At 35.7% G+C, this 16,380-nt stretch overlaps 1 protein-coding gene across 5 annotated transcripts in view; it reads left to right on the top strand.

Annotated features, from left to right (window-relative positions):
• Pan (pangolin) overlaps positions 1-14,269 on the top strand; it is a 152,626-nt gene extending 138,357 nt beyond the window's left edge. For 2 of the 5 annotated variants that reach the window (XM_026629874.2, XM_026629891.2), the window contains exons 9-12: positions 5,672-5,876; positions 6,446-6,611; positions 8,876-8,945; positions 11,150-14,269. In XM_026629874.2, coding sequence (XP_026485659.1) covers positions 5,672-5,876; positions 6,446-6,611; positions 8,876-8,945; positions 11,150-11,510 — 802 coding nt within the window. In that variant the 3' untranslated portion in view covers positions 11,511-14,269. Of the gene's footprint in view, positions 1-5,671; positions 5,877-6,445; positions 6,612-7,300; positions 7,455-8,875; positions 8,946-9,938; positions 10,096-11,149 lie in introns of all 5 variants that reach the window. The other 3 variants (XM_064219216.1, XM_064219215.1, XM_026629883.2) reach the window with 3 other exon arrangements.
• Positions 14,270-16,380: the final 2,111 nt, after the last annotated feature.

The following is a 16,380-nucleotide window of genomic DNA, read 5'->3' as shown; positions in this document are numbered from 1 at the left end:
ATTTTAGACAATTACAAAATTTGAAAAAAACAAAACATTGATACCTACATATATTAAATTTTTGTGCATTTATATTTTGATTATACCTTGTGGTTGGTTTACTATTTACAGTCACGAGACTTGTAAAGTTACAATACATACGTGCTTGTTAACGCCTACTTAAAGGTGTGCGATATACTTCATATTGAACACCTCAAAGCGAAACCGTGTTGTGGCTCTAATATATATAATTCGTTTACATTTTATTCAGTTTACAAATCTAGATGTCCCTTTAATTACATTAAATGTTATGATATTACACTTTTGGTCACTTGAAATAAATAAATGACAAATCTTGGAAAAATAATACATAATGTTTTACATACGAAGCTTAAAAGAAGCCCTAATTAAACGTACTAGATCTCGACTCTATGAATCAACATATTCTAAAGTCTATTCACAGTAGCTCAACCGCTCGGCGTATACGCTAACACTTGCACGCAACATCAATACATAAAAGTCCAGGTACAATCACGTAAGTAAGCTGCTGGCGGAGAAATTTAATTAAGATGATATATGAGACGCCCTCGGCTAACGGGCTACTTTCGTACAATCGCCACGACAAGATCTAAAGATATGAATTTTATGACGCCCTGCGCGCATAAAACAAGGGCCCGTACAAATGACACGTGACAGTTGAAAGAAATTAAATTATGGTCCGCGTCAAAAGTTAATTCTTCCATACAATGTTTGAATATCGCATTTTCGTAATAAAAATATAACAACTCAACTTTGAAGCTAAATAAATGTAAGCGAAGTTTTTTAAAATTCGCATTTCGAAAATAGTACACCGAAACTTATTTAAAAAAAAAAAAAGAAAAATACACAATTTGTTGAAAAAAAAACGTTGAATTTTTTTAAAAATAAAGCCGTATTTCCCTTCACATCTTGGCTCGGGTAGTTTTTAAAGCCGGTTCGTTCGTGTGTAACAAATTCTCCTCGACGGTACACACTACACAATAATTACAGCACGCCACTGAATACCTCGTTTGGAACGTACGACCATTGTGTTTCTCTTTTTACCTCGCTTCAGAGTTCCTTGAATGCGAGTCTAAAACGAAGCTACTTAGCTCTGCACGCACTAAATAGCCTTACACGTGTATAGTTGGCTTTAAAAACCGTTTTAGTGGTATTGAAGTTTGTTTTTTTTTATGTAATTTACTTAAAGTCTTGTAAAAAGTTTTTTGTTATCACAAAGTAATGAAAATAACGATTTTATTTATTAATAACAATATATATTCATATAAACCATTGCTATAAAATTTTAAACGTAAACAATTGTCCTAGTGCGAATAGTTAACATTAAAACCGCAAGTCATTTTATTTTATACACATTTATAACCACATATAAATTGATAGGGTCGCCATCAAATCCGTGTTTGCTGCGGACGAGTCTTAAAAGTACATATTTTGCGTATATTTCAATAATGAAGTGTATTAAAAAGTGAAAACATTTTGTAACATTTCTGTGTTATAATTTTTATTCATTTGTGCTCTGCGGTGAACGAAATCATCATCATTGGTGATGGAAAAAGTTACAGACCCTTATCTTAAGACGAGGACTTAGCCTCGAAGTCGCCAATTTACAGAATATATACAATTTTAATAACAATATTTTGTGTTCTATTTTTATTGCCACGCCATTCGTAGATAATGTGCAATAAAATTACCATGTAATTAATTATATTATACAAAAAAAAAAACAAACATTTCGAAATTTAAAAATATGGTCAGCATCGTACACCCAATGACAGCAAGTAATTTATATATTCATCTCATTTAATATCAATTGTTTCTTCGCCGGTGACTAACTCTTGTTATCCTTAAATCGTCTTCATCCTAGCACTGTCTGGACAGTTATTAGGGTCTGATTATTATTCTAAACCTACATATTATTCTTGCCTGTGCAGCTTTATACAGATTGACTCACCCTTCATGATCGCCAACTACTAACAGTTTGATTATTTTTCCAGCGTAGATTTATCGATCACGAGATACTTCTCATTATTATTTAAACCAAGATTTAAAAATAGTCTTGACGTTTAGTCTGTATTCTGTACTTTGGGTGTTGATCCTGAATACACTATCAAGACCGAAATGAATTATAATTTTGCTATCAATTTCTTATGTATGAGGATTGAAAAGGATTACAGTGCGTATCGTACGTTTGTTCATAAAATATACCAACGACACGAAGGGAAATAGCAACATACGTACTTACATTACACAGACATCCTCCTATAATGACGTCACGATAAAGTATCAAAATTCGGGTTATAAAAAAACGATTGGTAGTTATACCAAATAGGAAATAAAAAACTGATGAAGAATAGTCCATAAAAAACAAAGAAGTTTAAATAAGTATTCCCGTTTCCCATTTTTAACTCACAAAGGAAGTCGTACATTCGCGTCGTTTTCTCGGAACTAATTTACCGAATTAAACTATACTTGACGTATCGAACTGACTATAATAAGTATATTCGTTTCGACTATTTCAGTCTGAACATCGCAGGAAGTCGTTATTCAGGATTCCACATGATTATTAATATTGTCAACGATTAGAATAAATCGCTTGGGTGGACAGTTACGTTTATGTCTTGAAAATTGTCTTTCTTTTAAAGGTATCCCGTTAATTGGATTTGGGATGACATGGTTCCAACTTGATCGTTATTTATGTTAACCGACACGGTACAGTGGTTACAACGCGTCGATCTTAACGAAAGATTGCATGTTCATATTCAGACAAGAGTTGCTGAGTATTATTTGCATTTGATTTATCTTATTCGGTCAACGAAACATATCATTAGGAAACATGCTGGTATCTATGTCCCTATATTGAGTAGGCGTGTCTGTTTGGCGGTAAAATATATCCTAACATTGGTTAAAAAAGTCTGAAATTTTAGCATTTCCTATATTTATAACACTGAGCACATGCGATTCTGTTGATACAAAGTACATAGAATGATCACGTCCGTATCCGAACACGCGACCTTCAATTAAATATCCACGCGTCCTATCCATTAAGCCATCTTTTATATTAGCTCTTCATAATATATCGGCGTGTACTAGTGTTTTGTTGTTAGTAGCTATCGGATGCTTTTATACAAAGCGTGTTTAATACTTAAATAATAATCTTCACATCGGAAGGGGGACACCACCATAGGATTAAATAATTATCACATTGAAAAACATAAATATTTAATTTATTTGATATCGAATTATAGAGGGCGAATTGACTGTTAAAAAAAAAATTATACAAAGTTGGAATCGTTTAATACAATCTAATATTCAAATTAAATAAAAAAAACGATAATAGATTCCACATGTTCGCCGGTGTCAATGCAATGCGTACGCGCACCGGAAACCCCGTCTATTTCCAACCGGACGCGCGCTTGTTTATTGTATGTCTGTCTGTGTCGTTAACACCTAAACTCGCATTAAGACGTTCATTGATATAAGATAAGTATGATAGATGGTGGGCTGATTGATTAAAAAAGAAAAAAGTAGGTACCAGGTGCGGACTATATATGAGGCGTTTATTTTTTACTTGAAATTACGTAATTATCATAAATTTGACCAATAATATAAATATTTATATAAAATTTTATAAACTAATTTCTTATTTAAGAGGACTACAAGAGCTAAGTGCCCTTGAGAATCGCACGCACACCCTTACAAAATCGACAAAAACGGCAAGCCCGTGAACTAACGGTTAAGCGAGGTAACGAGGTTACGCCCAAATATTCTAATAGATGGCGCCAAACCGAGCGAAGTAAGATCAATTATAAATCTCATAAAAAATAGATAGGACAACAGAATTATTTTTATTTCTTTGGATTTTAGTTAACAAATGATTATAAAATAAAACTGATTCAATTAAACTTACAATATTTTTATTTATATTTTGTATACAATAAAATAGACAGTTAAAAGATACCAATTTTTAACATTTTATAAAAATTTGATAATCTATTTATATAATAAAATCGTAAGTGTTCGAAATCTGTAGTGTAGTAACCGTGGGGTAACATATTGCGTAGTGTTCGTTTTATTAATATCGGTTCACAAAGAAAAAATATATATTCAATTTAAAAAAAAAACATTTAAATATTTACTAGAAAAAAATGTCGTCAAGTCGATTTGGTGGAATCATTGGTTAACTAGGTTAATCATACTAGGTTTAATCATAAATCTCATAAAAATAGATAGGATATTAGAATATTTGTATTGCTTTTGACTGTTATTCGAAAATGATTAAAAAATAAAACTGATTTAATTAAACTTAAAATATTTTTATTTATATTTGGTACTACAAAAAAAAACATTTAGTGTTAATTTTTTTATTAAAATCTTTTATTTAATTTCACTTGTATGTATGAATGTATGTACATATGTATGTCCTGGAATCTTGCAATCAATATTACACCCACTTCCAATGCCTAATTACTACTACACTATTTTAACTTAATATATTTATTTACAAGAAAGAATAATATTTATTATAAGAAAACATGAAACAATGAATTTACAATTAAAATTACAAAAAAATGTCTCGTAACGTAATGATGCGGCGAAAAGATCGACTCGTCTGTATAGCATGTATGGCCTCGGCCGGCAATGTCTGTACACGGCGTTTACGCACACATGCGTACGCATATTGTTCGAAAATAAAAATAACTGATTTAAAAAAAATCTATTGATTTTACTAAAAAAGTGACACAGAGGTAAAGTAGTATATTGCTTGTAGAATAATCTGACAAAAAACCAGAATTATTGAATGTATATAAGTATAGTTATTATTTGTTAAAAGATTTTTTTAGAGGTAACTTTGTGATTTTTTTTCTATCGTACCAAATTAATTACATCATGTTTTCAAAATAACAAATAACTAGCATGTATCCTGAAGATTATCATATATTTTTTTCATTTGGTTTACTGCATTGGATCATATACTTTTTTGCGTTATAATACTTGCATTTAGCTCATGTAGTCCCCTTAACATCATTATATAAAAAAATATTATCATAGTAAAATATTGCCCATTTCTCAGACATTACAAAATTGATTTATCTATAAAATTAAATATGAACTATATATAAACCTTTAATTTGTTTTGATATACCAAAGCCAGCCTCATCTTAAGCTCACAAGAACCCGGGTGCAAGCAGTGTTCTGGCGACCTCCCTCCTAAATATATATATATAAGATACCTTCATGGGTTACCGATGGTTAACAATACTTGACCATCATCGGTGAGGCGCCCCCCAATGCGCGTTTTTCCAAGCGAGTACCAACTATACTAAAAAGTTCAAGTCAGTCGGCTGAATGATGAACGCAGAATACGAACAAAAACAAGCAGTTATTTTTATATATCGTATAAACATACTGTACCTACAGTTTATGTTCCTTTATTTTTACTATAGTTCCATAAATATAATTCTTTGAATCCGTTAAACAAATCGAATCATACTTATATTAATATTTCAATAAAATGGATTTCTTTTTCTCCAATTTGTTTTTTACAGGCGTTATTAGTTTTTAGGTTACTTCAGTGACGTAACGTCTCATCTGTAACGAGTTAATAGTGTATCCGTCACACCGTCTTCATGTTCCCCGTTAATACTAATTCCAGGTCGCAAGAGAAGGGCTCCAGTAGCAGCAGTGCCGAGAAGCCCGCTGACAGCTCAGCCAGCAACAACAAGGAACAGAACAAGAAACCTCACATCAAAAAGCCCCTCAATGCCTTCATGCTCTACATGAAGGAGATGAGGGCGAAGGTAGTGGCGGAGTGTACGCTCAAGGAGTCCGCGGCGATCAACCAGATACTGGGCAGACGGGTGAGTGACGTCACTGATAGTTAACATGTGTCATAGTTCTGTTACACCATCTGATTGTTATATCAATGTTATTTGTAGAATAACTTTATTAAACTACTGAATCGATTTGAAATCCGCATTTAAAAGTTACACTTTAGGATTTTTCAAGGTCATCGAATCTTATTTGTCTATTGTTTTTGGTATACGACGTGATCTTTTAAGTTGAAACGTTTCTAAGAATTATATGTATATATATAATTTTATATTGACGTTGTGCTCATTGTTAATCTTGTTAGGAAAACGATCCGTGTCGTGAGTAAACACAAACTCGGCGCGCATTCTGGAAGACAATGAATCGTGTCCGTATCTGACATCTACGCTCGGTGTATCGAATAACAAATATCGCTGGCCGTAACCCGGCCGGCTACCGAGAAGGGGCCGTTACGCTTCTCGGAACGCGATCTCGTTCCTAACAAGAGTAGCAACCGATGCTCCACGCACTCGTGGCCGCACGCTCGACCGGCCATCGACGGCCGCGGTCGCCGATGGCAACGTTGTGTTCGTAATGCAATATACTCATAAATACGCAGTGGCATTCGTTGAGTCGCGAGGAGCAGGCAAAGTACTATGAGAAAGCGAGACAAGAGAGACAGCTTCATATGCAGCTGTACCCCGGGTGGAGCGCGCGGGACAACTACGGTTACGGTTCCAAAAAGAAAAAGCGGAAAAAGGACCGCGGTCCCGCAGAGCTGGGAGGTATTGGACCCTAGGCCGAGACCCGACACGAGGGGATGGATTGTCACGTCGACGCTTCTGTACACTCGCTTCACCCTTACCCACCCCCCTACCTCGCCCGTGACCTGCCCGCACTCCTCACTAACCTCCAGAGACTTGCTTGCGCCGTCCAGGGCTCCTAACACGAACTAACCGGCTTGTTCCCGCCGACGAGCACCCGTGACCCGTGTCCCTGTATGTGAGTGTGCGTGTGTGCGTGTTACTCCAGTGTGTTAGTGCGGCGGCCGGTGGTGCCTGTGCTAGAAAAGCGGCTGGAACCGTCGCCCGCGAGGCGAGCGGCGTCGGGCGCGCGGGTTCGCACTCCGAGCTGCCTGCGCCCCCCGCGTCGCTCGCCTCCTATGCGTGTTCTGTGTACTGTAGTCGTCGAGTGACCGTGTACTCGTGTACTCACCCTACACCCCTGTACGCCGATCGGAAACTATATTGGTTTGATCTATGTCTAGACGAGGCGCGACGATACCGACCGCAGAATAGGTTCTGTGAGGAACACCACAATTGGCCATTCTCATTTTTGGGGCGTAGGTTCAAAATTTGTCGAGGGGAACGCTCACTGCGGGCTGTTTTTCTAGCACTAACGCTAGGGCGCGATCGCGAACCACCGTCGAAGTGCATTTCTCTTTTGTTTCCATATTGCGGCGTGTTCGGTACAGTGGCATGCGCTCGGCCGTGAGGAGCAAGCCAAGTATTACGAGTTGGCGCGGCGCGAGCGCCAGCTGCACATGCAGCTCTATCCCGATTGGTCGTCTAGGGCAAATACGCAAAGGGGCAAGAAGAGGAAACGAAAACAGGAGACAACCGATGGAGGTACTGCCTTGCAACGACCGCTGCCAACCCTCGCTATCCCCTCCGTACCTCAGTCTCCGTCACTTCTCCCCGTGTCTGAAACATTTCATCGGAAAATGAATATAATATAAACGAAACGATGAAAATCAGTCACGATTTCCACGATTCAGCACATGGTCAGCGACGGACGTCTCGTCGCGCATAGTCGCTTCAGTTCATTTAAAAATGAGGTCAATTAATAAAGGATTAGCTAGAGACGTCCGTCGCTCTCAGACCCCCCACCTCCCTCCCCCGACCCCTCTTCCCTGGCATCGCTCACGCTCCCATGTGCGAGTTCAATTGCTTTGAACTTTATCCGTACCGACCGAACGACGTAGAAATATTGCCGAATGTCTATGGTTGAAGGGGTACAGGTTGTAGACATATATGAGCATTTTTTATTTAATATATATCGCATTTATTTATTTTTCTTTTGTTATTACAATGCTATTTTATGAAAAAAATCCCTGATGTAAGTGGCACTCCTTCGAAGGTTGTCCCGGTTTTTGGCTTTCCGTCCTGCTCCGAAGTGCCGCCTACGTATTCGGGGAGCGTGCATGTTTTATTCAACAGTCAATATTTGAATACTTGAGTAATTGCTTTGCAGGGACTGTATACATGTGCTCAGTGTAAAGGCTGGGACAGCCTTCTCCATACATTGCAAGTATGCGAAGGAGTTCTGTGAGTTACCAGTATGCATGAAGACGTCCTGCTATTACAAAGCGAACGGTTGACGGCACAGGCCTGAATATTGAAGGAGACATGTCCCGAGGACTCGACTAGACTGTTTTAATTTCAACAAAAGCTGCCGATGCTTCTGTTTTCTTTATTAATGATACTGGCCAAATGAACATCAATATTTATTTTGATTCCGGAGAACCTATTCTGCTTGAATTTGCTTATGAGCGTCATGTTTATTTGTGATTGTTTTTATTTCGACTAGCAATAGCGTAGTTAGAGGTTTATTTTGTCGAAGTTTATGCGAGTAGAGCGCTATTATTTAAACCAATGTTTTTTCCGTTGTTATTTTCATTTGATCCATTCCTGTTCCTGCATGTTTACTAACATGTTTAACGGTGTTGGTGCATGTCGCTTTGTAGTTTAGTCTTTTAGCATATTTTGTTTTAACGCTTCCGTTATTATTTTTTTTAGTAAATTTCTTTCTGCAATCCATGGCGTCATATTCCGGTCCCTTAATTTTAATTTGTTCAATGCTAAATTTTATGACGTCATTTAAATTTTGAAAATTTTACTATTATACTTAGTCTCTTAATTTGCATTTGGAATATATTTAATTTGCCTTAAAGACCCGCAGTTTTGAAATTAATGAGTCGATATCAATTTTGTTTTGTATTTGTCCAGTACGAGAACGAGATCTAATTGATTTTTTTAAAAAATTCCAGGAAATAACTTGAAGAAATGTCGAGCGAGGTACGGTCTCGACCAGCAGAACCAATGGTGCAAACCTTGCAGGTGGGTGTCTTCAATTTTTCTTTTTATTATTTTGCTTTTCCAAACAAACAATAATGAACCGATAAAAAACAGCAATAGAATTCTAAAAGGTCATTATTTTCAATTTTATATTGTTTCTATGTGGAAAGACTTGGCTTATCTTTATGTCTTTATTTTACGGAAAGTCCACGAAGAGCCTAGTCGTAACATATATTTTATTTTAATTAGTTTTATAAAACTCGACAAAGTCTGTAGTAGATGTTGTGTTTTGTGTTTGGACATACACATACATATATCCAATATCCTGTTACGCTGTGCTCTTTACCTCGTACCTGTGGAATAAGGGCATACGTTAAAAGCGAAGCACAGAAAAGTTCAGAAAATGTGTCTTTTCACAAAGAAATAAAAAGTTTGATGTAGAAACACACGGAATAGATTTTTTTGAAAGTAGACAAAGTGTGAAGTCGTAGTGAAAATATAGGCATTAGAAGAATAGTTCCGACAGACCTGAGAACAGAGAGAGGGCAATCATTTGTCGAAGAAAGCTTTCAAAAAAATCTTGACACATTTTCTGAATAACGCTCGCTTTTTTTGGAATAATATTGTTAATAGTCGTACTATAAGATATCCGTGAAGACATTTATACTCATTGAAATGTTTTTTCCACTCATGATTGCCGCTTCTCACGGATCGATGCTGGATTCCGCTGGCACTATTGGTGACTATTTCCGTTCCGTCGCTCTTTTTTCGTTTTGATCATTCAACCAAACGCTTCTTGATTCTTGATTTTTATCGTTGTTTACTCTCTTCCCCTCATTTTCATTAATAAATATCGATTTCAATTATAACGACGTTTTTCTTTTTTAAATATTGACTAATTACTATTCAAACATCCTTTTTGTATTAAATAAAAATCTGCTCTAAATTTTTAATAACATTTAATTATTTACAAACTTGCTATAAATTCATCCAAAAATATAATTTCTTCCTCCTATTCTATATTTTGCTAATCAGTCCGGAATCAAGTAGCGTCATGGTATCGGGGGGGTTAGGGCTCCTCCGACCAGAACCGGCGACGCCACTACCGGCCGCTAGCTTGGTGGGGAGCCCACCCCAAGAGCCTACGTATGTAAACCTCTAGTGCCGGCCTGCCGCCGCCGGACGACACACGGTCAGTTTCTAGGCGAGACTTTGGCATTTGTGTTACAAGAGTGATTAGATAATGCGTGGATCATATCGAGATTAATATGAAAATAAATGCGAAGGTTAACTTGAAGCTCGTTGTGTCATCATCTCGTTATCTGTAGACGACATTGCAATAATTAAAACAAATTAAAAAACATCATTACCATTTTCATAAAGCATTCGAGACAAATCTCAACTAAGATTTAATCTTGACTTTTAGTATTTAAATGATGGTTCATACAGTAAACTAACGCAATTTGTCAATTCAAATCGATGATTCATGAAGTTTACTGTAAGGAATTCTAGATATGATCACCGTATGTGTGTGAGCTTGAAGCATGGAGTTCACATCTTAAACAAATAATGTTGTGTTTGTTTTTGTCTGTAGCAAATACCAGTCTTCAGCTGGTCTAGAAACAGCTATATTTTTATTAATTTTGACCATATTGATGCCAATGTCTCAAACCGCAGAAAACGATACAATTGTCTGTATGAACTAAATATTGCGTTTTCTGCTCTGAATGTCGTAAGCTTAAAGGATTTTCATTCCTCAGTAGATTTTTATTTTTTTTGTTGTCGTAGATATTTGGAATCTTTTTGAATTAAACCGTTTGATAAAGCAGCATGAGTGATTCGATGTATTTCTACGTTTTTAGTACTTTATACAATTACTTTAACATTTTCAAGCATGTCTTTTGTTTAACATTTGTGTTGATATTTGGAAATGTCGTTTTTTGTTCTTTTTTTTAGGTCTAGCTTTAGATGTTTTTCGTTCGTTTTTGTTTTTTTTTTTATAGGGCACAAACATCTGATGTGTTATTTGTAACATAGCTTGTAATTAGTCGTTATTTTTTTATTTTCTTTGAAGGAAATTGACCACACGTTTTTCACATAATACACACGTTCGATAGCATCGATAGCATCGATAACAACGATATATTTGTTGATTTCATTTATCCTCAAACAGAAAAACGTATGCTCAATATTCCTGAATATTCTTTAAACGGACAATGTCTAACATTTTGTATCTAATGTTCCAGGCGGAAGAAGAAGTGCGTGCGCTACATGGAAGCCCTAGCAGCTGCCGCGGGGACCGTCTCCCTTCCGATGGTGACCCCTCAGTCCCCCTGCTCTGAGGAGGACGTCAAGCTCGAGGAGCTCTCGGACGCGTCGAGCGACGAGGCCGACACACCCCTTAACTCGGCCTCCAGCCCCGGGGGCCTCAGCGCCCTGTCGTCGCTGGCGTCCCCCGCATCCGACCCTCCGCCCCCGCCCCGGAACCCCGTGGGCACGAATCCCCGGGACGCAAATAACCCTCTGTCTGTGGGCCAGCTCACCTCCCAGTCCTGGCCGAGAGCGGCCCAGGCGCGGCCCGGCCACGAAGTGATATCGGTCTCATAGTGACGGTGGAACACGTCCGGTGCCCGCCGACGCACGGACGCGACTGAACGCGGACCAGCCTGAACGTACAAAACATTAAACTAATTATGAATTTCGAACCTCATTGTACTCTATGACGATGTTAACTCGAGACACGCCATGGACGCTCCACACTGGGTTAGGATCGTCATGGAATACAATGCGAGTGCGTTAAACGAGGTTTTTAAATTTTGAAATGGACTATGAGTGGATAGCAAAATTTCAAGTACAGTAGTGACGTCTGTCGTTTGTTTGTAGAAGCGTGGAAGCGCCATCTAGTAGGCTGGTTCGGAAACAGTTCGTGTTGGTTGTGATAAATACAAGGTACCATTGAAAACTTTATAAACTGGTTCAGAGATAACTGCAGAGGTTCTATCGGGTGCTAATGGACACGGGTTTCGTGGTCGTCGGGAATATCGACATTTGCGGTATGTTTCTTTTCTAATTGATTCTTATGAGAAAAGACAAATCACAACCTATTCAGTATATTGTTACAGCTTAGGGTCGAGTGATTTTAATTTCGTATGGCCTAATGCATTTACTCATTATTTAACGGAATGTCCGATATTTCCGACAACCAGTGTGTTCTGTGAAAAGAAAACTATGTATATTCACGTATATTATAATAACCGAATAACTTACCAAGTTAGACCCCAGTACAGTCATCGTTGATCTCAAAATTAGCCCCACGAGTCATCGCACGTCTGACCCACGTCTGACCCTCGCCTGACCCTCGCCTCGCCGACTCGATCTAATTCCATCACTAGTCACACGTTTCGTGCCATCCAAGCAATAGGCTCTGAGATCACATCACTTCGTAATGATGTTTCACGAGGTAACATTTTGTGAATGGAATTTTGGTATGTCCGTGTTTATTGTTAGGTGCCTTTACACCCTCATGTGGAGATTTACGTCTTTTTAAATTCGAAATTTGATTACTTTTAAGTTGTTTTTGAATGGCAACGCATGTACCAAGTACGGACGATGTTCCGCTGAGCGATTTTCGCCTCTCCTGCTCTCTCATTACGGACGTTTTTAACCTTATATAATTTTCTTGACGGCCTGCACCAGATAAGGTTCCATGTAGCGTTAGAATTCGATTTTAGTTTATAAATTCCCTTCGTCGGGCGTGTGTATAAAGTAAAAGTTAAGATACGAGGAAGGGATACCTGTTTTTCCGTTGTGCGGAACTCATTAGACTGTCGTAGGTTAGAGTAGGCACGTTGTATGAGCGGTATCACACGGGGATGTACCGGAGGCAACTTCCAAACTAAACTAATCCAATCTGTTCTTATATAATTTGTATGAAATGTAAACTATATCACGCTATCTTCGATCAATAAATGAAATATTCCTCTGATATTCCATCACTTAAACGTTGAAAATTAACTAAAAAATATATATATTTTATTATTATTAATTCGGTGGACATTTAAATTTTATACAAATTAATGTAAAACAGATTATTATAAATTAAACTATGGTCTTCTTCAATATTAAAATTATATGAAATAAATTTATCTTAAGATTGCTATCTAATTTGTCGCTTCATATAGAAAATCGTTGAATTTGTTATCGGTACATCGCCGGCCTGTATATGTGTATACACAGTGTAAATGTATAAAGTCTAGGCTAATCTAACTGTGTCATATTAGGTAATAAGTGTATTATTCTACTTACATATACATATACATACATTATTGCTATAAAAAGATGTTTAAATGAAAAATATTAGTTGAATACTGATACAAATGGAAGGTTTTCATCGTACGTATCTGAAAATCTTAAATTATTGTTTAAAAGTTTTATCAATAACGACCCCAGATTATATCATCGCTCGTAACTTGTAAATAAATTTCTAATTCGCGAAATATTTAGAACATTTTTTTTTTTATTATAAAAAAAAAATGATTGCATTTATTATTATTATTGTGAAGATTAGTACCCTCGGAATGTTCTCGGATGGTTTGTTTTGTCCAACACTTCTTTTGTTGTTTTATTGTTATTATTAAGAATTTTAACGTTGTTAAATGCAATTTCAAACCGTGACTCATAAATGATAAATTGTGCTTTGTGATTGATAAATTAACGAGGAAATTATTCGAAAATCGAATCCTGAATAGTTTATTTTTATTATATATTGAATATCTGACAAGATGAATCGATTTTATAACAAATCTGACAAGATTTCGTTCGCTCAACAATGGCTTGATTTTGCATGAAATTCGAACTTGTGCAATACTGAAATAATATGGGTACTTTATAGTTTTCTAAATATTAATTAGATTTTCCGTAAATTTTGTTTTAAGGATATTTGAATTTATATGGAATTTGATATTTTGTGTTCTAAAGGAAGACATTTTATTTTTTAACTATTTTGAGTTTGTATTTGCTTTCGTGACGTGAGCGAATGCGTGCCAAAACCATCTTAGAACCTAAAGCAGATTGCCAGGGATATACAAGTGGACAGTAAACTTTTCTATATATAATCTGTGCCAAATTTAACTAAACGCTGGTATGATCCAATACCTAATACCTCTGAAAGGTCTTTTATGTTGATAGATTTTATAGGTTGTTTTTATTGTTAAGATGGTAAAGACAAAGCGGCTCCTGCTAAGAGCTGGTTATTATTTTTTTTGTAGGAAAAAATTGTCAAATTAGAAAACTCAATTATTAGGTCTGGACCCGTGTCTTGTGTTCAGTTGAACGAATATTATTTTAATAAACAGCATAAAATTGTATCTTTGTGTTTATTTCCACATCCCCACCCGCTATCTTACAGGTAAGTTATTTTGAAAAATAATAAGCTAATCTCATATCTGCGTTTAGCCCATATGGGCAATGTATCCAGTGCCAAAGTAGGTGCTTGAATAGATATTTAAAAATTGTACATAAAGTAGAGATTGTTCATAGAGAATCTTGTACTATGTGCTTAACACAAAAGAGAACCCACCAAAAATCTCATTATACCAAAATGCCTGATTATCTATTTGTATATTTTCGATTGGCAGAATTGTTTTCATGAACGTTAATCTGAATCTTCACATTATACTATTGACGAATAAAATAAAGTACATACACAGTATAGAATTTAGTTCAATACGATTTGTCAAAAAGTAGATATGACCCTGAGGCTAAGTGCTTGCTCAGTGTTCACAGCAAAAGGGTTGAGTTCACTGCATACATTAACAAGGTTTTGAAAAAAATTGGGAAAACAAAATCTATACTTATATTATAAATGCGAAAATAACTCCGTCTGTCTGTTCACGCCAGAGCGTGAAAGAGCAACAACAAATAAAATTAAATAAAATTCGTTGCAGTAGTTTGCTACTGAAATTAATTTTATTAAATTAGGTATGAAGCATGTTTGAATACCAAGGAAGGCTATTTAGGCTACTGTTTTATACGTAACACCTGAGGACTAACTTCTAAAAGTGCGATAACTACTTTTTTGTATAAACATTGACTTTAATAAAAAACAAATTCCGTGTATTTATTACTATGGCTCGAGAGGTGCAACTGTAATCTTTTTCACCCTCCTCCCGGCGCTAATGTTAGTATTTGCTGGACCTAGCCTGGAATATTTAACAAATGATGGCAATGATAGTTCAGATTTATTAAAAGAATTTATTAAAACTAGATATAATAAAAGAGTTAAATGACCAGTAACATATAAAAATGAATATTAGTACAGTGATTTAACATACATTAAATAATTTAAAAATACCATTATTTTATTTACTTTTAGGTCGTGGTTGAAAGAAATGTTACGAAGTATAAAATGCCATAAATAAATATACATTTAAATAATCTTATCTAATGGTTAATTTTTTTTTATTAAAGTCGTCTAGATTTAAACCAAGGAATGGCTTTTTGATTTATACTCTTTTCTGCTTAGAATATATATAGCTATAGTACACATATTCAAAACAAACATTGTATGAATTTTTACTCCACCGTGAAGACTCCTTTACTAGGCTTTGCACTTTGAATTATGAATTTCATAACAATTATTTTAATTTTTTTAACTAATACCTGAACATATATACATACATTTTACTGATTAATGAGGGCAATATATATGTCGGCGCAAAAGCATTTTTAGTTTTAGCTAATTATTTTAAGTTAGTCTTTTAACGATTACTTTGTTTAAGTAAATCACGTGGTAGGAAATATTTACTGATTAATTTGATTGTGTATTGTTAATAGGATCTTTTAACCCGTTTTATGTTGCTGTAAATTCATATTACAATTTATTATGAATATTACTTGCGTAAACATAATTTTTGGACAATTAATTTAAAATTTAACGTTGGCATAGCAGTCGCATAACAACTAAAATGTTTTGTAGCAAATAAATCATATTATTATGTAATCGTTGTCCAAAAATTATAATTCGAATTTACAAATAGTAATTGGTGATTTTTAATGTGATTTTTCTAATGTAAAAATATTTCCGCCGGACAAAACTAGTCTTTAAAAAGACGCCGATAAAGATGGCGAGGTTAATTTTGTTTAAGCTTCGGTGCAAACAAGACGTGTCAGTGTTGTGTTCAAATTATATCTGGTAAGTTGAGAATTTGTTATTTTGATTCTAGTTTAACTATTTACAATAATAAAATTAGCTTTTATTTTAAATTTGCTGATTATTATTTAAAATACAGATTTATGTTTAAATAAGTGTTTCATTATTTGTGATGAGCGAACCAAGTGATGCAAATTGTGACGTCAGCACTGCTGACGTCACTCTTTCTAAAAACTCCGATGGTCCTAATTTTCCGTTATATATATTAAGTGTAATAAGGTGTAAGAATTATTATTTCCCGGCTTTTAATAACTCCACTAACTGTTC

This window comes from Vanessa tameamea, chromosome 26, assembly GCF_037043105.1.
Source record: "Vanessa tameamea isolate UH-Manoa-2023 chromosome 26, ilVanTame1 primary haplotype, whole genome shotgun sequence".
In the NCBI taxonomy this organism is placed as follows: domain Eukaryota; kingdom Metazoa; phylum Arthropoda; class Insecta; order Lepidoptera; family Nymphalidae; genus Vanessa; species Vanessa tameamea.
Note: the sequence above shows the minus strand (reverse complement) of the source record. Positions and strands in the feature narration are given on the sequence as shown.